The following is a 19,746-nucleotide window of genomic DNA, read 5'->3' on the forward strand; positions in this document are numbered from 1 at the left end:
CTAGTGTTAGTCCGCTCTGTGATAAATGCAAGAGGGGCGTGGCCTCTCTCATCCATATGTGCTGGTTCTGTCCTCGCTTAGAGAAATTCTGGAAAGATGTCTTCACTACGTTATCGTGTATTCTGAATCAGCACCTAGAACCAAATCCCTTAATTGCTCTGTTCGGTTTTTGGGGCGAGACAGATTTATGTCTGGGTCTGACCAAATGCCGAATATTATCCTTTGCCTCTCTTCTGGCTAGACGCTTGATCCTCCTCAGATGGAGAGATGCTGCCCCGCCCACATGCTCAATGGCTTAACGACTTCATGGCCTGTTTGGACCTCGAAAAAATTCATTATTCAGTTCTCAATTTGGATCTAAAGTTCCATAAGGTCTGGGGACCTTTTATCGAGTACTTTCATAACCTTCCTCTTAACTAGGGTTTTTTTTTTCTCTTCGGTCCCTTGCTTTCAGCAATGGGGAACATTCTTGTCATTTTGAGAGCCTTAAGGAATTACCTACCAGTTGAGGACATTTGATTGTACTTGGGAATCTGCCCACTTTTAACACACATATGGTTTACCTCACAGGGTCGTTGATGAATTGTAATAGGAGAGTATTGTAGATCATCTGACATGTTGTGGATGTGTGTGGGCCTTCGCCTTGAAGGAGTGTAGGAGTATGGCTGTGAAATGTCCGTACTTGTATTTGTGGATACATTAGCTGCCATGGTATGTTCGGGGAGGGAGGGTGAGGGGAGTTTTGTTTAGGGGTAAGATATAAAAGCAAAATGCAGGATAAGTGCAGGGAATACAGTGCACTTAGTGAGCTTCAACTATGAATCATAAACACAGTGAGAAGGTGACTGTAGCAGGATTACAGACTGAGGACATGTGCACCTTGAGCAGTGATTACAGTTATTAAATTCAGTCAGCAACCATTTCGATTGTCAGGACTTCTGTGCATTCTGACTGTTGCAAAGGAGGAAGTGAAAGGCAAGGTTTGACAAAGTGTGTTACAAGAGAAGGGGCAGTAGAATATATTGAAGGTGGTTTGTTCTGAAGGGGATCAAACTCTGGAATGTTCATGTAATCTGGTGCTGATGTTTCAACGGGAGAGGAAGAGGATGACTGGGAGGCTCCGATCACAGTTTGGAAGGAGGATGTGGCAAGGGCAAGAAGTGGAGAAAATGTGGTGAAGAGTGTATATTAGAGAGGGGATAGGGGGAGCCTTGGATGAAGAACATAGAGGACATCTTGGAAACAATGGATGTGGAGATCACTGACACTTGAAAGAATCTGACGGAGATCAAGAAACTGGGAGAAAGAAATGAGGTCCTTAGTGGGAGAAAATATTTCAGAGTTCTTGCAGGGACTTGTGAGTTTGGAGTGGACACTGAATCGAGCCTCTCTGTAGACCTGGTGGTAGTCAATCAAGGGATAACCCAGACAGAAGGAAGACAGTGGAGTAAGAGAGACAGATGTTCTCACAAATGGTGGGTGCTGATCTCAAGGGTCGGTTGAGGGGGTGTCTGAGAGCTGTTGTCTGGCCTCTGTAAGGTAGAGGTGGGTCCCTCAGAGATGAGGGAAGGGTGGGAATTGGAAGCAAAGTGGTGACATGTTAGAACTCAGTTCAGAGCTGGAACTGTAAGAAGAGGAAAAAGTGGCCCTGAATGGGACTGGAACCGGGGTAAGTTCTACAGAGAGGCAGCTCTGCAGAGAAGCCCAGCAAGTGTCCAGCAGCAACAACTATTTTGAAAATAATAAATGATATTAAACCTGGAGCAAAAAAAAACAAACTTTTAGAGGAACTCAGTAGGTGAGGCAGCATCTATGGAGGGAAATGGACTGTCAACATTTGGAGTAGAGACCCTTTATCTGGACTGACCCCCTCATTGGCCCCTCTTGCTGGTATACAGCTGTTCTTCCACTGTCTCCAGGTTGAGATTCCCACTCCTTTTGCCTCTCTTGCATCACCAGACCCCACTCCCCCGGTCTCTCAAAAGTATCCCTCGTCCTCCCTTCGCTCATCTGAACCTTCAACTCCCTAAGCCCTCCAACCCATTGCTTTCCTCTGACCCAACTCCCGACCCCTGCTCCAATCCCTGCTTTGACTTCACCATCACCTCTGGTCTCTCCCTTTCTGAGGTTGTCCTCAGCAGGGGCTTCACCTTCATCTCCTTGTACTTGTCCCTCAATGAATTCCATGTCCACCATGATTCCGAGCTCTTCTTCCATTGCCTCCTATGTCTCTTCTCTGAGCCTACTTTTTCTTATTTCACAGTCAAGATGAAGGGTCTTGACCCAAAATGTCAGCTATCCATTTCCTTCCACAGATTTAGCCTGACCTGTTGAGTTCCTCCAGTATTTTGTGTGTTGCTCCGGAGTCCAGCATCTGGAGTCTCTTGGGACTCCAAATTAAATGCATCATTCAAAATCTTACTTTTATTAGCACTGATTTATATGATATGAAATATACTTATTTACAACAGAAGTATAGTGCAAAGACATAAACTTACAATAAATTACAAAAACAACTAGTGGAAGAAACAGTCAATAATGAGGTAATATTCATGGGTTCATGGATTATCCAGAAATCTTATGAGTGTGGGTCTTCATGTTCCAGTACCTGCTCCCTGATAGAGAAGAGGGTGGTGAGAGTCCTTAGTGATGGATGCTGACTTTTGAAGATATCCTCAATGGTGGGGAAGCTTATGTCCATGATGGAACATAACTCTCTGTCACCTCCTGTGATCCTGCACTCTTCTGCACAGGAGTTGCTTAATGAAAACAAGCAGAGGCTGGGTAGGGCTGGGATGGGTCTGGTTTATCCTCTGTTCACAAAGGATCGAGAAGCTATCCCAATGGGAAAGGGACTGTCAAGGTTTTGAACCACAGAAAATTAGAAACTTTTCAAATGTCCCAGAAGTCGCTGGGAATATATTGGTCAAGGAGCTTCCAAATAACCACAGGTGACAGAAGATTGGAAGTGTCACACTGCCCACACTATATGGATATAGGAGTGGCTTTACTTTAATTCAATAGTGAGGGATTTCCTGATGTATTATGGAGACAGGTTTTCCAATCTCTCCACTTTCCCCTCTTCCACCTGCAGATGGAAATATCTTGTCATCGTTCACACCCTGGCTCAAACCAAGCTGATCACGGGCATCTGGCAAATCCTGTGGTATAGAATCGGGGGGGGGGGGGCAATCGACCCATTATATCCATGCTAGAAGCAAGGAGGACATGGGGCTTGAGCAGTTTAAAGATTCATCACCAGTTATTGTAGTTTTATTCAGAGGAGATTCACAAAAATGATCCTGGGAATGAGAGGAAATTTTGATATCTTCTGGTCCTGTACTCAGTGGACTTCAGGGGATGGTGGGGGAGGGATCACAATGAAAGGCTTGGGCATGTAGAGAATGTTTCCATTAGTAGGAAAGTCTATGGTCTGAGGGCACAGCCTCAGAATAAAGGGAGAATTCTTTAAGGTACTTTAAAGTTTAAAGATATGGAGGAATTTTATTTGTCACAAAGTGATGAATCTGTATGAATCTTTGCTACAGAGGGGTGAGGAAGTCAAGTCATTAAGTGTGCTTAAGGCAAAGGTTGGTAGATTCCTTATTGATGGGGGTTCAGGGTGATGAGTAGAAGGCAGGAGAATGGGTTGAAAGAAACAAACTCTGCCATGATCGAATGGTGGATAAGATTTGATGGGCTGAATGGCCAAATTCTACTCCAATATCTTAGACTATAAAATATAGGAGCAGAATTAAGCCACTTGGCCTATTGAGTCTGCTACAGCATTCGATTATGGCTGATTTATTATTCCTCTCAACTCCTACTGACTTCTCCCTGTAAATTCTGTTGCCTTTACTAATCAATAATGTATCAACCTCACTTTATATAGGCAATGAACTCCACAGATTCACCACTCTCTGGCTAAAAGTATTCCTCCTTGTCTCAATTTTAAAGGGACATCCTTATATTCAGAGGCTGTATCTTCTGGTCCTAGTCGCTCCCACTACTGGAAACAACTTCTCTATGTCCACTCTATCTAGGCCTTTCAACATTCAGTAGGTTTCAACATTGTCCCCTTCATTCTTCATGACGACAGATCCAAAACCAATAAGCGCTCCCCATACTGTACAGTGCAAAAGTCTTAGGCACCCTAGATAAATATAATGCCTTATAAAACTTCAGCATGACATCCTTGCTTATCTATCCTCATTTTCTTGAAATTAAAGCTAACATTGGATTTGCCTTCCTTACTATCGACTCAACCTACAAGTTAAACTTCAGCAAATCCTGCACTATGACTTCCGAGTCCCCTTCCACCTTGGATTTCTTAATTTGTTCTCCATTAACAAAATAATATGTCTCTATTCCTTCTACCAAAATGCATGACCATATGCTTCCTGACACTATATTCCATCTGCCACTTCCTTGCCCATTCTCTTAATCTGTCCAAGTTCTTCTGCAGACTCCCTGCTTCCTCAACACTATCTTCACCCCCACCTATCTTTGTGCCATCTGCAAACTTGGCTACAAAGTCGTCAATTCTATTATCCAGATCGTTAGCATATAATGTGGAAAATAGCAGACCCAACACTAGTCAGCAGCTACCTACCAGAAAAAGCCCCCTTTAATCCCAAACTTTATTTTCTGCCAATCAGCCAATCTTCTATCCATATCAGTATCTTTCCTGAAATACTTAGGCCTTTTATCCTGTTTAGCAGCTCGTGTGTGGCACTTTGTCAAAGGCCTTTTGAAAGTAACAATTGACAATTATTCCAGACAACTTCAGCCAGCTCCTTGCTCATGCTTCTGTAAATAACTACTCAACGGTAATACTGATGTACTCTGTTTAGTTTGACTTTCTTCCCTTACTCAGCACACCTCTGAACTTTACAGACTATTTTTATATGGAGCTATATATGTGCCTTTGTGACAGATATATAGCCAGCTCACTGTTCCCTTCAAATCTCAAGCTGAATCAAACACTGTGAGACACAGAATGCCAATGGACTTTCATTCACCTGCCCAACTGCTTGCTCCCCGTTGTATGTGCTGTCTTGCCAGAGGATTTGCAGACCCAGCAGAAGTGAAACACATTAATGTGCATTTCACCAGGTGTCTGGGTAGAGGTAATTCTGCTCCCCACCTCCCACCTGTAGTGTGGGGGCAGTGCCGTGTTGCTGGGGAGTGCAACCAATGTGTTGAAAACATGATGCATTGTTTTGCCCTAGTGTTAAATATGTGAACTAAATGTGATTGACACCTAAACTGATTGTAACGCTCCAACATGACGTCAAGCATTCCAAACTTCATGACCATTCCTGGAACAGCATAAATGTTGCAACAACATCATCGTCCAGAAATCTCTCCCAACATTTGCCCATTGCCCTACATGGTAACTACTAGCCAATGCTTCGCACATTTGCCTTTGTCAGCTTCCAAAGCAGCTGAGTCCTCAGGGGGGAGACTCTGGGCAGTTTAACACTCCATTGGGAGTTGTCATGTGACCTGAAGAGGCCTGACCCACAAAATATCCAGGAATAATTGGAGAGGATGATGAAGAATGCCTTTGGTTTAACTGGATGAAAATCTGCAATAGATATCCAAAATTACCAGAAGCATTAAATTGGTATTACCATTTGCAGCAAGGTACACCACAGTGAAGAACTGTGATTTGCACGCCATCCATACAGACAATTTCATCATACCAGCACACTGAGTGCATCACAAGGGAAAAGAAAGACAGAATGCAGAAAAGAATGTAGTGATACAGTTACAAAGAAAGTGCCTTGCAGCAGTCAGTAAGATGTAAGGTCATAACTAAGTACATTTTGTAATCAAGAGTCCACTTTATTGTACTAGAAGACCATTCAATAATCTTACAAACACAACTAGAAGCTAGAAGCTGGTCTTATATACTTTTTCTGCTCAATGGTCAAGAGAATATTCAGGGTGGATTATGATGGCTGCTTTACTGAGGGAACAAGAAATGTAGACAGAGTCTATGGATGGGAGGTTGGTTTCTGTGTCCACACTCTTAGAAGTTTCTTGTGGTCAGGATAGAATGCTTTCTGTGGCAGATCTGTGAAAACTGGTGAGAGTCAAAGGGGACATGCAGAATTTCTTTGACCTCCTAAGGAAACAGAGACACTGGTTTGCTTTCTTGGCTGTGATGTCTATGGGGTTGGACCAAGACAGGCTATTGGTGATGTTCAGTCCTAAGAAATTCAAGTTTTCAATCCTCTCAGCCTCAGTGTTGTTGGTTCTGATATGTATTATCAGAGTACATACATGTCACCATATACAACCCTGAGATGCTTTTCCTGCAGCATATTCAGCTAATCTATAGAATAGCAACCGTAAACTGTAAACAACAGTTAACTGAACGAACTGTGCCAATGCAGATATAAATAAATAGCAATAAATAACAAGCAGAAGTAACAATATAACAGAGACCTTAAATGAGCGTAGCTATCCCCTTTTGTTCAAGAGCTTGATGGTTGAGAGGTTGTAACTGTTCTTGAACCTGGTGGTGTGAGTCTTGAGGCTCTTTTACCTTCTGCCTGGCCTGGGTGGTGCTGATCTCTGACGATGGATGCTGCTTTTCTACAGCAGTGTTTTATGTAGATGTGCTCTGTGACTGGGAGGGTTTTACTCATGATGGACTAGACTGAATCCACTACCTTTTGTAGGATTCTCCTCTCAAAGGAATTGGTGTTCCTATACCAGGCTGTAATGCAGACAGTCAGCACATTCTCCACCACACATCTACAGAAGTGTGCCAAGGATTTTGATGTCATGCCAAATCTCTGCAGACTCCTGAGGAGTGAGTGCACTGGAATAAATGGCTTATTACATTTTCTTTCTTTTTCAATCTCTTTTATTGATTTTCCAATAGAGAAAAAAATACAAATCAGAAAAGTTTTAGTAAACACATAATACAAAAAACATAAAACAAAAAATATACTGTCAAGGTCAATTAAATATAATGTGAAGCTGCTGTATATAGTATATAAACAAGAAACCACAACCCCTCTTGACAAATTGTAAAGAAAAAAAAATTGGAAATTTTATTAATAAAGATAAAAAAAACCGCTAAACTAACCAAAAACAAAAAAAAAGATTGGGCAGTCCATTTGAGGATAAAATTAGAAAAAAAGAAGAAAGAAAACATCTTACCAGTCATCTCCGAACCTGCGTGGATAAGGAAAATTTTTCCCTTAAAAAAAAGAGAAAAAAATTAAAACTTGCTGCAAGTTAAAAGATGTGTCAAACATCCGGCTTCTAATTTTCTCCAAACTTAAACAGGACATAATGGAAGAGAGCCAGTTAAAAACAGTAAGTGGGTTAGAATCTTTCCAGTATAACAAAATAGCTCTCCTAGCCAGTAAAGTTGAAAAGGCTATCACATGTTGAGTGGAATATTCCATTTTAAAGCACTTAGCACTTGAAACAATTAGAAACTCAAACTCAATTAATTCAGAAAAATGAAAATTACCTAGTGTCCACCTACTGGAGAACACCAATACTTCAGACTCACGACTGCAGCTTGAACAGCGTCCCTCTGTTTGAGCGGAGCTGCAGTTCCCATCACAGTCAGCAGAGGTCCCACTGCATGGTGCCAAAGAATGGATGCAGCATCTCCCTCGAGCACAATCCAGCACTGCAGTCCAATTGAGAAAGCAGTCAGTAATCTCTGCAGGAACCCGAGCTGTGGTGACACAGACCTACTGGGAACTGGTGGCTTATCTTACAGGACTCAGACCAGTGTTGTTAAACCCAGCTAGACCACAGGAGAAAGCTTTCACACTCTCCAAGGCGGATATTGTTCAGGTTTACCTTCTGGCCTTTGACGGTGTGGGACTATGTAATACTGACCTGGAGTGATACGCTAAAGCAAAGAAAAAACAGTTGCTGGAGGAACTCAGCAGGTCAGGCAGCATCTGTGGAGAGAAATTCAGATTAGGATATACACCAGGGTTCAATGAAATTGCTTGTTCATGTGAAGCTTTCAGAGTAAACAGTCTGCATTTTAATAATAAATGCAGCATCAATGGTACAAAGATTGTCATGCAAGAAGGTAGGCAAGTCAACCTTTGTGTCAAGATCCTTCAGCTGGGCTGATCGATAGAGGGGAAATGTCCAATGTGAAGGGGTGGGGGAAGAGCTGACAGGTGATACAGGAGGAGGAGAGATTAGAAATAGTGACAGAAATTGAGAGGTGATAGATAGAGATGATAGGGTGTTGGAAAAGATAGAATCTAACTAGAAAGAAAGGTGGTACATAATATTTCCTCTAATTTATTTTTCTTTACAGCTGCATGGACCATCATTGCTCTGAGCAGGAAATTTTTACATGGCCTGAAAACAGCATGGCGCTTTAAATATTTTTTGTATTATGCATCCATGGATATTCAGAATGAAAATTGAAAAAATCACCAACTTTTGATCACCACATACTTTAGATCATCCAAATGTTCCACTTCTAGTCTGTTTCTGGATTTACATTTGATTTTTTTCATAAGACTGAATCCATATTCGCACTCGGCACTGGAAGCCTGAAATGTTCTAAACAAGAATTAACAGTTATTTAAATTCTTTGTTTCTATGCACCTAGTTCACCATATCAGTGAGCGTCTTAATTGAACCAGTCTTAACTTTCTCAGCAACAACACATTTCAAATCAGAGTATTGCTTTGACATTCTTGAGACAACATTTTTGTCGTAGTTCCTAACAGTAGCTGAGTCGTACAACATTCTCTTTTCCAAATTGAAAATTGGTTGTGTTTGCAATAGCAACAGGCTCAAAAGTTGCCATTCTCTAACTCATCATCAGGAATTCTATTATTCAAGTGATTACACACACATTGAATGAATCGAATAATAGGTGCAGTATCAATGTCAGAACTTAAGCAAATCTTTCACTTTGGCTCTCCAATAAATGTATCACCAAGCCCTACCAACTGCCACTTGGTGTTTATTGTTACAATTTGTAACAGTGTTGTAACTTCAAACACTGACAATGTAACCATGTTGGAGCTCTAAAATGTTTCAAAGTAAAGGTTATAGTATGTTCATTAAAGAAAATTTATGGATTACTGTATATTAATTAATTACTGGGTAATTCACAATTACATTAACAGATTTCAAAATTATGTTAGCATAATTGCAAAATTACATTAACACTAAAAATTCCAGCTGTGTGGCAACAAATGCTGAGAGCATTTCGGTTCCTGCGCAGTCACACACCTGAATGGCTCAGAAGGAACCGTGGTGGAGTATGGAATTAAGCAAGGAAGGCTTGTATCTGGAGATTAAAAGAGGGAGAGAGGACTCGATTAAGACTTGTAAAATCCTGAGTGTTTTGATAGGGTGGAGAGGACAAGAATCTGGTCACTGTAAAAAAATAAGGGGTCATTCATTTAATAAAGAAATGAGGCATTTTCCCCCTATCTTTTGGAGTTAATAGTCTTTGAACTCACTTCTTCAATTTACATGGAAGCGAAGGTTTGAAATAAATAATTGTATCACAGAGGTATTATCAATGAGGTGAAAGGTAATGACGGCTGGCATGTATCTAGGGATAATGTGACTATTATTAAATAATTAAGCAAGATTCAAGATTGTTTAATGTAATTTCCTGTACACAAGGGTAAAGGACAATGAAATAATTGTTACTCCAGATCCAATGCAACATAAAAAAATACAAAAGATAAATGCAATAATAATAAAAGCACAATAAATATATCAATTGTATCTCTATAAAGTGACACTAGGTACAGGAAATGATACAATAGTGGTGGTTGGGGGTGTGAAGGGGTGGGTTAGAGGGGGATTGATCAGCCCTACTGCTTGGGGAAAGTAACTGTTTTTGAGTCACCTCATCCTGGTGTGGATGCTACATAGCATCCTTCCTGATGGGAGTGGGACTAACAGTCCATAAGCAAGGTGGGTGGGGTCCTTCATGATATTACTGACCCTTTCAGTCTTGGAGGGGGGCAAGTAGCCTTCTTCTGTTCTCACTTCCTGTGTGTACATGTCGATGTTTTGGCATAACTGCAAACCCCCTGTAGCTTTTTTTTAAATAATTGCAAGCCACACTCCCTCATTACCATGGGTTAGGGGGGTAGAGGTGAGATTGTAGCAGGTTACTGTCAGAATACAACAACACAATTTTCAGATATATCAAGGGTGTGAATGTATTGGGTGTTGTTTTTGAATGTGGTACAAACAATTTGCAGATAAACAAAAGGAGAAAGTAGAAGCGTGAAAGGTACTGAAATGCTAAATTCAAAAAGGAGACTAGTTTTGAAATTGCAGGGGTGCTGGCAGATATATTTAAAATGTTGGTATCTACGAGTGAGGTGCCAGAGGATTGGAGGATAGCTCAGGTTGTTCCGTTGTTTAAAAAAGGCTCTAAAAGTAAAATGGGAAATTATAGGCCAGTAAGTTTGAAGTCGGTAGTAGGTATATTATTGGAAGGAGTACTAAGAGATAGGATCTACAAGTATTTAGATAGACAGGGACTTATTAGGGAGAGTCAACATGGCTTTGTGAATGGTAGGTCATGTTTAACAAATCTATTAGAGTTTTTCGAGGAGGTTACAAGGAAAGTGGATGAAGAGAAGACAGTGGATGTTGTCTACATGGACTTCAGTAAGGCCTTTGACAAGATCCCGCACGGGAGGTTAGTTAGGAAGATTCAGTCACTAGGTGTACATGGAGAGGTAGTAAATTGGATTAGACTTTGGCTCAATGGGAGAAGTCAGAGAGTGGTAGTGGAGGATTGCTTCTCTGAGTGGAGGCCTGTGACCAGTGGTGTACCACAGGGATCAGTGCTGGGTCCATTGTTATTTGTCATCTATATCAATGATCTGGATGGTAATGTGGTAAATTGGATCAGCAAATTTGCTGATGATACAAAGATTGGAGGTGTAGTGGACAGTGAGGAAGGTTTTCAAAGCTTGCAGAGGGATCTGGACCAGCTGGAAAACTGGGCTGAAAAATGGCCATAATGGAGTTTAATATAGACAAGTGTGAGGTATTGCACTTTGGAAGGACAAACCAAGGTAGAACATACAAGGTAAATGGTAGGGCACTGAGGAATGCAGTAGAACAGAAGGATCTAGGAATACAGATACAAAATTCCCTAAAAGTGGTGTCACAGGTAGATATGGTAGTAAAGAGAGCTTTTGGTACATTGGCCTTTATAAATAAGTATTGAGTATAAGAGTTGGAATGTTATGGTGGAGTTGTATAAGGCATTGGTGAGGCCGAATTTGGAGTTTTGGTCACCGAATTACAGGAAGAATATTAATAAGGTTGAAAGAGTGCAGAAAAGGTTTACAAGAATGTTGCCGAGACTTGAGAAACTGAGTTACAGAGGAAGGTCGAATAGGTTAGGACTTTATTCCCTGGAGCATAGAAGAATGAGGGGAGACTTGATAGAGGTATATAAAATTATGATGGGTACAGATAAGAGTTAATGCAAGCAGGCTTTTTCCACTGAGGCTAGGGGAGAAAAAAACCAGAGGACATGGGTTAAGGGTGAAGGAGAAAAAGTTTAAAGGGAACATTAGGGGGGTGGTCTTCTTTACACAGAGAGTGGTGGGAGTGTGGAATGAGCTGCCAGATGAAGTGGTAAATGCGGGCTCACTTTTAACATTTGAGAAAAACTTGGACAGGGTACATGGATGAGAGGTGTATGGAGGGATATGACCAGGTGCAGGTCAGTGGGACTAGGCAGAAAAATGGTTCGGCACAGCCAAGAAGGGCCAAAAGGCCTGTTTCTGTGCTGTAATGTTCTATGGTTCTAAATTCAATTGGGTGAGGAGTGAGTTCTGTCAAGTGTGGGCAATTGAGAAAATACACGGTATACATGGAGGGGGGTCAGTAAAAGGTTGAAGAGGGCAGATTTCAATACAAGATGCATAATCTAGTATCAGGACAAAATGCGGATTCTGATGTTCTTTATCTCTTAATGCCGAGATTGCTACTGCTGCATTGTGTAGGGTATCAATTTGCTTGCTTATCCTTCATTACATCTTTCATGTATCTTAAAGGCTATTGTTTAAATGAAAGTCTTGCATTTCCAAAATGCTCAGGACATCCCAAGATGCCTTCCAGCCTATGAAAGATGGTTAGATCTGATTGCTGTGGTAACTTGATGAATGTGGTAATCTGTTCACCTTGAGTATGTTTTCCACACGGGAATAATCAGAGCATTACCAAGTTTGGTTTAGTGTAAATATTGCAATTGGATTGGTTCATTACTGTCACGTGTACAGTGAAAAGCTTGACTTACATACAGATCAGATTACATAGTGCATTGAGGTAACTCAGTAACACTGCAGAATAGAGTGTAAAAGTGACAGAGAAAGTGCAGAGCAGGTAAACAGTAAGGTGCATGAAAGGTGTTTCAGAAAGGCAGCATCCATTATTAAGGACCTCCAACACCCAGGGCATGCCCTTTTCTCACTGTTACCATCAGGTAGGAGGTACAGAAGCCTGAAGGCACACACTCAGCGACTCAGAAACAGCTTCTTCCCCTCTGCCATCCATTTCCTAAATGGACAGTGAATCTGTGGACTCTACCTCAATTTTTTCAATATATATTATTTCTGTTTTTGCACGATTTAAAAAATTCTATTCATTATATGTATACTGTAATTGATTTACTTATTTATTATTATTTTTTTCTTCTTCTATATTATGTATTGCATTGAACTGCTGCTGCTAAGTTAACAAATTTCACAACACATGCCGGTGATAATAAACCTAATTCTGATTCTGAATATAAATTGGTAGATTGTGAGGTGAAGAGTTCAACATATCTTACTAGAGAACTAATTACTAGTCTTATAACAGTAGGTTATAAAACAGTAGGAACCTGCTAGTATGGCCTTTTCTATCTTCTGCCCAAAGGAAGAGGGGAGGAGAGAGAGTGTCTGGGTAAGGGGTCTTGCATGCCTGTTTTACTGAGACAGCAAGGGTTATAGACAAGTCCATGGAGGGGAGGGTTGATTCTGTGATGTGCAGTTTCTTTTGGTCAGGGGCAGTATCAAGCCCAGATGCTTCTGCATATGGAGCATCAATAAAAATTAACAGTAGACAGGGACAGGCCAAATTTCTTTAGGTTCCTGAGGACATAGGGGCATTGGTGAGCCATGATATCCATGTCAATTTTGGGATTTAGGGGGAAAATTACCTTGCCTTAGACCAGCTGAACTACCAAGGGCAAGAAATCTATGTCTCAATACCCCACATGCTGCCCCAGTTCAGAAGGTGCTATAGAAATACACAATGTTGCACCAGTGATCATTAGCTGGTCAAAGATGTTCACATTCCTTACCTTCGTCTCTGCCTTTGTTCCAGTGACCAATTCCCACTCCTTGGCCGTTCCCCAAGGTGAAGGGGAAGAAGACATGGAGGAACTGAAGGAGACAGCCAGGAAACTGAGCAGGGACCGACGTTTCCGTGAGACTGTCTATAAGTACATGACTCTCAAAGATTCCTCGAAGTCCTGATTCATGTAAGAGGAGGTCCTGCTATGTTGTAATGTGATGCTTACTCTTTAGGAGTTGTTCCCAGTGTTCAACTGTTGTAAAGCTGGCTGGCATGAGTAGACTAATGCAGTACATTTTACAAACTTTTTTCATTTTCACCTCAGTCTTCCATCCAACCCCAGGCTCCTTTACCCAAATCTCTGCTGTTCACTGGTAAGGTAGAGCTCCATCCAAAATGAGTTTAAGGGTCGCCTGTAACAGCGTGAGCCATTTCCTAGTTTGCCAGCATGGTCAGAACTCACTGAAAGCCTGGTGTGGAACAGCAGTGAAAAAGCAGTGCCAAAACCTGGTTGGGGTTTGATAGAAACAGCAAACAGTATTTACTCTGCACTTTATAACCCTGTGTTCTATCAGCCCTGGTTGTCAAACTGAGAATCTGATCTGAAACACTAATATCTTCACTGAAACAATGAATGTGATCGATTAAAATGAGCAAGCTGCTTGTGAAGGAGCCTGCTTTATTGATAAGGCCAATGTAATATAATAACTAAACAAGTTAACAGGGATTCTCTAGAGATGTGAATTTGCTCAGTGAGTTCTCAATTGTCAAGTCTAGCTAAAACTTTCAAACAGCACAAGTGAAGGAGTTTCTGAGGTGGTGTAGAAAGGACACAGGGAACCACAGAAATTGGGTAATAACTATTTCAACCATTTTGCACTCACAATCTGGCCTCAAGTTCCCCAATCTCTCTGGCACATTCTATCTATCTTGACCCCCGACGAATGTGTCAGGTCACTGGCTGCATGTTCGGTAATACCAACTTAACCTGTGTGAGCCAGGATCAGGGCTTGTCAACATGATGTCAATGGAGGCTTCCATCTCATTGCCATATTGCTGACTGAGTCTAAGAATTGTTTACTCAGTGGCACTGAGTACAGATATTCAGATGCCATGTTACAACTATACAAGATATATGTGAGACCACACTTGCAGAATTGTGTGGAGTGCTGGCTGCCCAGCTGTAGGAAGGCTGGAAAGGGTACAGGAAAGTTGAGTTATTATGAGAGGCAGGATAGGCTGGGCTGTTTTCCCTGGAGTGAAGGAGGCTGAGGGGTGACTTATAGAGGTATATAAAAGCAAGGGGGGCATAGATAATATGGACAGTCATGGTCTTTTCCTCAGAGTAGGGGATCTAAAATAAAAGGGCATAGATTTAAGGTGATAGGGGAGGAATTTAAAAAGGAGATAAGGGGAAGCTTTTTTCACACAGGGTGGAGGCCCTGATCAATATGACCGGACACTTGCAGTCTGCCCCAGCCAGAAACAGCTCCACCTCTCAAGTGCACATACAATAGCCATCAGCTTCTACTGCACAAGCCAACATCCTGCTACCAAGCTCCACATTCTCTGAGAAAAGGAGACACCTTCAACATCTGATCAGTATCTCTCTCTCACACACACAGGGTGGGGAGAGAGAGAGAGAGATAGATAGATATATACACAACACAGACATACACTCAGTGGCCATGTTATTAAGTACGACTGTACACCTCATCAATACAAATATCTAATCAGCCAATCATGTGGTAGTAACTCAATTCATAGAAGCATGCAGGCATGGTCAAGAGGTTCAGTTGTTATTCAGACCAAACATCAGAATGGGGAAGAAATAGCCACTAAATGTACATTCACACATATACACCCCCAAACACAAATATACATTCACACACACTCACTTATATACATTCATAGGCAGACACACATATACAATTCATAAACACTCACACACATATATTCACACATACCTCCTGTACCTCTGAGAAGTTTGTGAAGTTCTGCTGCAGTAGCCCATCCACTTCAAGGTTCAACATGTTGTGCATTCAGAGATGCTCTTCTGTACACCACTGTTGTAGTGCGTGGTTATTTGAGTTTCTGTCAACTTAAACCAGTCTGACCATTCTCCTCTGATCTCTCTCATTAACATGTCATTTTCACCCTCAGAACTGCCACTCACCGGATGTTTTCCACACCGTTCTCGGTAAACTCTAGAAGTTGTTGAGTGTGAAAGTCCCAGGAGATCAGCAGCATACTCAGACCATCTCATCTGGCAATCAAAATCGCTTAGCTCACATTATTTCCCCATTCTCATGCTTGGACTGAACAACTGAACCTCTTGACTATGTCTGCATGCTTTTAAGCATTGAGTTGCTGCCACATGACTGGCTGATTAGATATTTGCATTAACAATCAGGTGTTCAACAAAGTTCAAAAAAATTTATTATCTAAGTACATTTTTGTCACCATATACAACCCTGAAATTCCTTTTCTTGCAGGCATGCTCAATAAATCTAATAACCAGAAAAGAATTATTGAAAGACCGTACCAACAGGATGAGCAACCAGTGTGAAAATACAAAAAGAGAAATAAATAATAATAATAAAGTATCATTTAAAAGTCATTACTCAATAGCATTAAACAATTAGGCCTATACAGCAATATTTTATGTAAATCTTCAGAAAACTGTAACACTATACACCACTAGAAAGTTCCTTGGAATTGAGAAATGCGTGTGCTTGGCTGTGCATGCACCTCAGGTTTTACCTGCTTGAGCTCAGAGAAAATAAAAATAATAATAAATATACAATAAATATCAAAAACATGAGATAAAGATTCCTTGAAAGTGAGTCCATGGGTTGTGAGAACAGACCAGTGATGGGACAAGTGAAGTTGAATGAAGTTATCCCCTCTGGCTCAAGAATCTAAATGGTTGAGGCATTATAACTGTTCCTCAACCCAGTGGTGTGAGTCCTGAGGCTCCCGTACCCTCTTCCCGATGGCAGCAGGTAGAAGGCAGCATGGCTTTGCTTTTGGGATCCTTGACGATGGACGCACGCCACTTCCTCCCAGTTTACGTGACAAAAATCTATTGAGCCTACTCTATTTGACGATACTGGAGAGGTATAACATAGCAAGTTATTTAAAGATTCAGAATCAACAATGGCAACCACAAAATTCACTGAAACTACAGAGGTATCTGCTGATAAAATCAATGTTATTTCATTAACAAAATGTCACAGCTTTTTTGGAATTACAGGATATCATATGTGTAAAATCCATCCCATAATTTTGTCTCTGGGTTTGATCTGTGAGAGAATTATTTCCAAGCTAGCTGGGACTGGATGCCATTACATACATCAGTTAGCACACTCACACTCTTGGAGACAGTGGGGCAATAGAGGAATAATCATAACCTGTGCCACTTACGTGTCAAAAATGAAACTGGAGGACAGTAGAAAACAAACAGTGCTTAAATTGTGCAACACAAGAATAATTTAAGCCATATATTCCTTTGACCATTGCAATTATTATAATAATGAAATGTTCTCCAAATTATGTTTATGGAAGAATATGTTTCATGGATGATTAAATATGTATCTCATTACTAGCTGAACTACTTATAAATATTTGACTTCTGTAACTTTAAACTTGTGGATAATCAGCTCAGCATGACACTGAGCTGAACCCATCAACAGTGTGTGTTCCTGTAAGACAGTGTGACTGAAATTCCTACAGTCTGAGAAATATGGTCTCACCCACAATATCCATGGAAATCTGTGAAAGATCTAATCATTAGTTACTTTGCTTAAAATTCATGTTATTTTAGTTAGCACTGTTTTGCTGAGATTGCAATTTATATTTGTTAGAAGGATTTATATTCCAGCATCTCTCATGTCTCTAGTTATATTTTCTTTCAGTATCTGTTTGTGGTTCTATCAGATTTTTCTGTGTGTTTCTTATATCTTTGCTCCTTCCCCATCTATTTCTGTAATGTGCCCCTCCATACTTTGTAGTGTTACAAAGCAACTGGAGAACAATAGGCACAGCACATTGACCCTCTGGCTTTGTGAAGAGCTAAATCTTGCCTCCATGATTGGCCAGTGCATACCAAGGTCTTTGAATCTATTGAGGGACTGAGTGCCAACTGGGCTTTGCTCCTTTGCCCCTAGCAATTCAAGAGCAGATATAGCAGAAACTGGGACAGAACGTGGCTGTGCAATTATCCTGTCACCTTGCAACCAAAAAGAAGAGCATTAGATTTAAAATAAAATGATACTGTGAGTGATATAATGGTGAGGATGTAACATAATGCTTTAATGTTTGCTTTAAAATTTGATAAATATAAAGTTTTATAAATCATGTCTGAAAATATCACAACTTAAACAGACTGGATGGAAAAGTGATCATATCATAGAAACAGTCACTGACACTAATAAAAATAAGTGATGATTTATTCAGAAACAACAGGGTTCTTGGCTCAGTTTTCCTCTGTCTTGGGGCTAGTGCAGTTTGCAATAAAACATTGCCTAGTACAGATCATTTGAGACTGGGACATGGGATTTGTTGTTCAATGGAAAGGAACTTTTTTTGTCCCAGCTGGGGGTAAGATGACTAGGATTGTGCATCGCAACTGGAGGGTTCGCAACTGTGGATTGGTGAGTGACCAGCCCTGGCATTCCTGGACACTTTCAGGCTACTGCAAAGTTTATTGGTTTTACTATTGTTACTTGAGCCAAGTGAGCATTGGGTTACCCTAACTTGGTGTCTAGAACTGGGGATCAGAGTCTCTGAGTAAGCGATCAATGAGTTGAGTTAAAAGTTATCACCCAGTGGCTGATGACTCATTGGAAATCTCTAAGCAAGAGGGCTACGGAGAATCAGAGGCTGAGTTAACGCCAGAGTTTAGTTCAATAGATTTTTAGTTGCTAAGAAAACCAATGGCACTGAGTTAAAGATCCCCCCCCCCCCCTCACTAATTGAATGGCAGGGTTGGCATTAGAAAGTGGATGGCCCACTCCTGCTTCAATTTCTTGTGTATTACTACCCTAATCCACAGATTTAAATGCAAAACCTGGGCCAATTCACCAGTATTCTGAAGAAGGTTTTCAACATGTGAAGTACTAATTGAGAGAATGTACACTGTGGATCTTCACTTCCTTTTGGATTCAAAGTAAGATTGAAGGAGACCTCCCTGGGTGCTAATGAATAGTTGTCCGTAAGTAATGTCAGTAAAACACTGTATGGTGGAAGGAGTACTCTAATAACATTTAATAAGGATCTAGACCAGCACGAGTTAAGAGAGAAGGTTTCAGACCAACTACTCACTACTCAACAGGAGAAATGGTGGGCCAAAAGATTTACTTTGTGTTGACCATGACTCTAATTCAGTCATTTATTTTTCGTTATTCATGTCACAAAACCATAAGACATAGGAGTAGAATTGGCCATTCAGCCTATTGTGTCTGCTCCACCATTACATCATGGTGGATTTATTCTGTCAGCTCCATTCTCCTGCCTTCTCCCTGTAACCTTTGACAGTCTGACTAATAAACCTCTGCTTTAAATATACCCAATGACTTGGCCTCACAGCTATCTGAAGCAACCCCCCCCCCCCACCTACAGAAGTTCCCTCCCACCTCTGTTCTAAAGGTCCATCCTTCTAGTCTGAGGCTGTGCCCTCTGGTCTAATACTCCCCCACTATAGGAAGCATACTCTCCTTTTCCACTGTGTGAGGAAGTTGGTCACATATTTCCTACCTCATAACTGCAAATAAGCTTCAGAAATACTCCTTTGGAGAATGAGTGCCTTTCAGCATTCTTTGATTATGAAAGGTACTACTTAAACAAAATTCCATCTGAATATGATTCCAAGAATGGGTTCCCAAAAGAAGCAGCCTTTCTATGAAGCTGAAAGAAATGATGATTGTGAGGTGTGGACAAGGGTTGAAATAGTGTATCTCCAGTGTAATTAAAGCCCAGTGATGCGCCACCCTAAGAACCTGGCGGTGCCTAACCGGCAGATGTTCCTCTACCAACAATAAAATCCAGTTCAACCAGCACGCTGTACACAGTACTGCATTTTAATCAGTCTTCCAGGAAGGTGGGTGATGATGCAAGGGAAAGGACCTTTCTTCGTTTACAAAGAACATGGCAACAAGGTCCCTGTGCCTTTTTAAGGAGCCGGCGTGTTTCGAACAAATGTGGGAACGGGGTATCTATGTGTTGAAGAGGAGCTGGGAACGGGGTATCTATGTGTTGAAGAGGAGCTGGGAACGGATGTCCGGATGAGTTTTGAACGGGAAACTGATGGAGTGAGATCTGGTCCCTGTGTGTTTATAAGGAATGTAGAAACAAGTCCAGGTGTTTATGAGCATGGAAAGAGGAGTGCCAGTATTCCAAAGT

The 19,746-nt window shown here is 41.1% G+C and overlaps 1 protein-coding gene and 1 long non-coding RNA gene across 5 annotated transcripts in view; one reads left to right on the top strand and one right to left on the bottom strand.

Moving 5' to 3' along the window:
* plekhd1 (pleckstrin homology domain containing, family D (with coiled-coil domains) member 1) overlaps positions 1 to 19,746 on the top strand; it is a 260,555-nt gene that overhangs the window by 240,393 nt on the left and 416 nt on the right. Inside the window, exons 13-14 of one of the 4 annotated variants that reach the window (XM_059952076.1) lie at positions 13,375 to 13,531; positions 15,508 to 16,957. In XM_059952076.1, the coding sequence (XP_059808059.1) occupies positions 13,375 to 13,526 (152 nt within the window). In that variant the 3' untranslated portion in view covers positions 13,527 to 13,531; positions 15,508 to 16,957. Of the gene's footprint in view, positions 1 to 8,317; positions 13,349 to 13,374; positions 16,958 to 19,746 lie in introns of those variants that run through there. The other 3 variants (XM_059952091.1, XM_059952083.1, XM_059952066.1) reach the window with 3 other exon arrangements.
* On the bottom strand, positions 5,198 to 8,309 carry LOC132382280 (uncharacterized). The gene is made up of 3 exons (XR_009508269.1): positions 7,499 to 8,309; positions 7,180 to 7,219; positions 5,198 to 6,819 (listed from the first exon to the last, which is right to left on the bottom strand). It is a non-coding gene; the product is annotated as an uncharacterized LOC132382280 (long non-coding RNA).

This window comes from Hypanus sabinus, chromosome 2 (assembly GCF_030144855.1).
Source record: "Hypanus sabinus isolate sHypSab1 chromosome 2, sHypSab1.hap1, whole genome shotgun sequence".
In the NCBI taxonomy this organism is placed as follows: domain Eukaryota; kingdom Metazoa; phylum Chordata; class Chondrichthyes; order Myliobatiformes; family Dasyatidae; genus Hypanus; species Hypanus sabinus.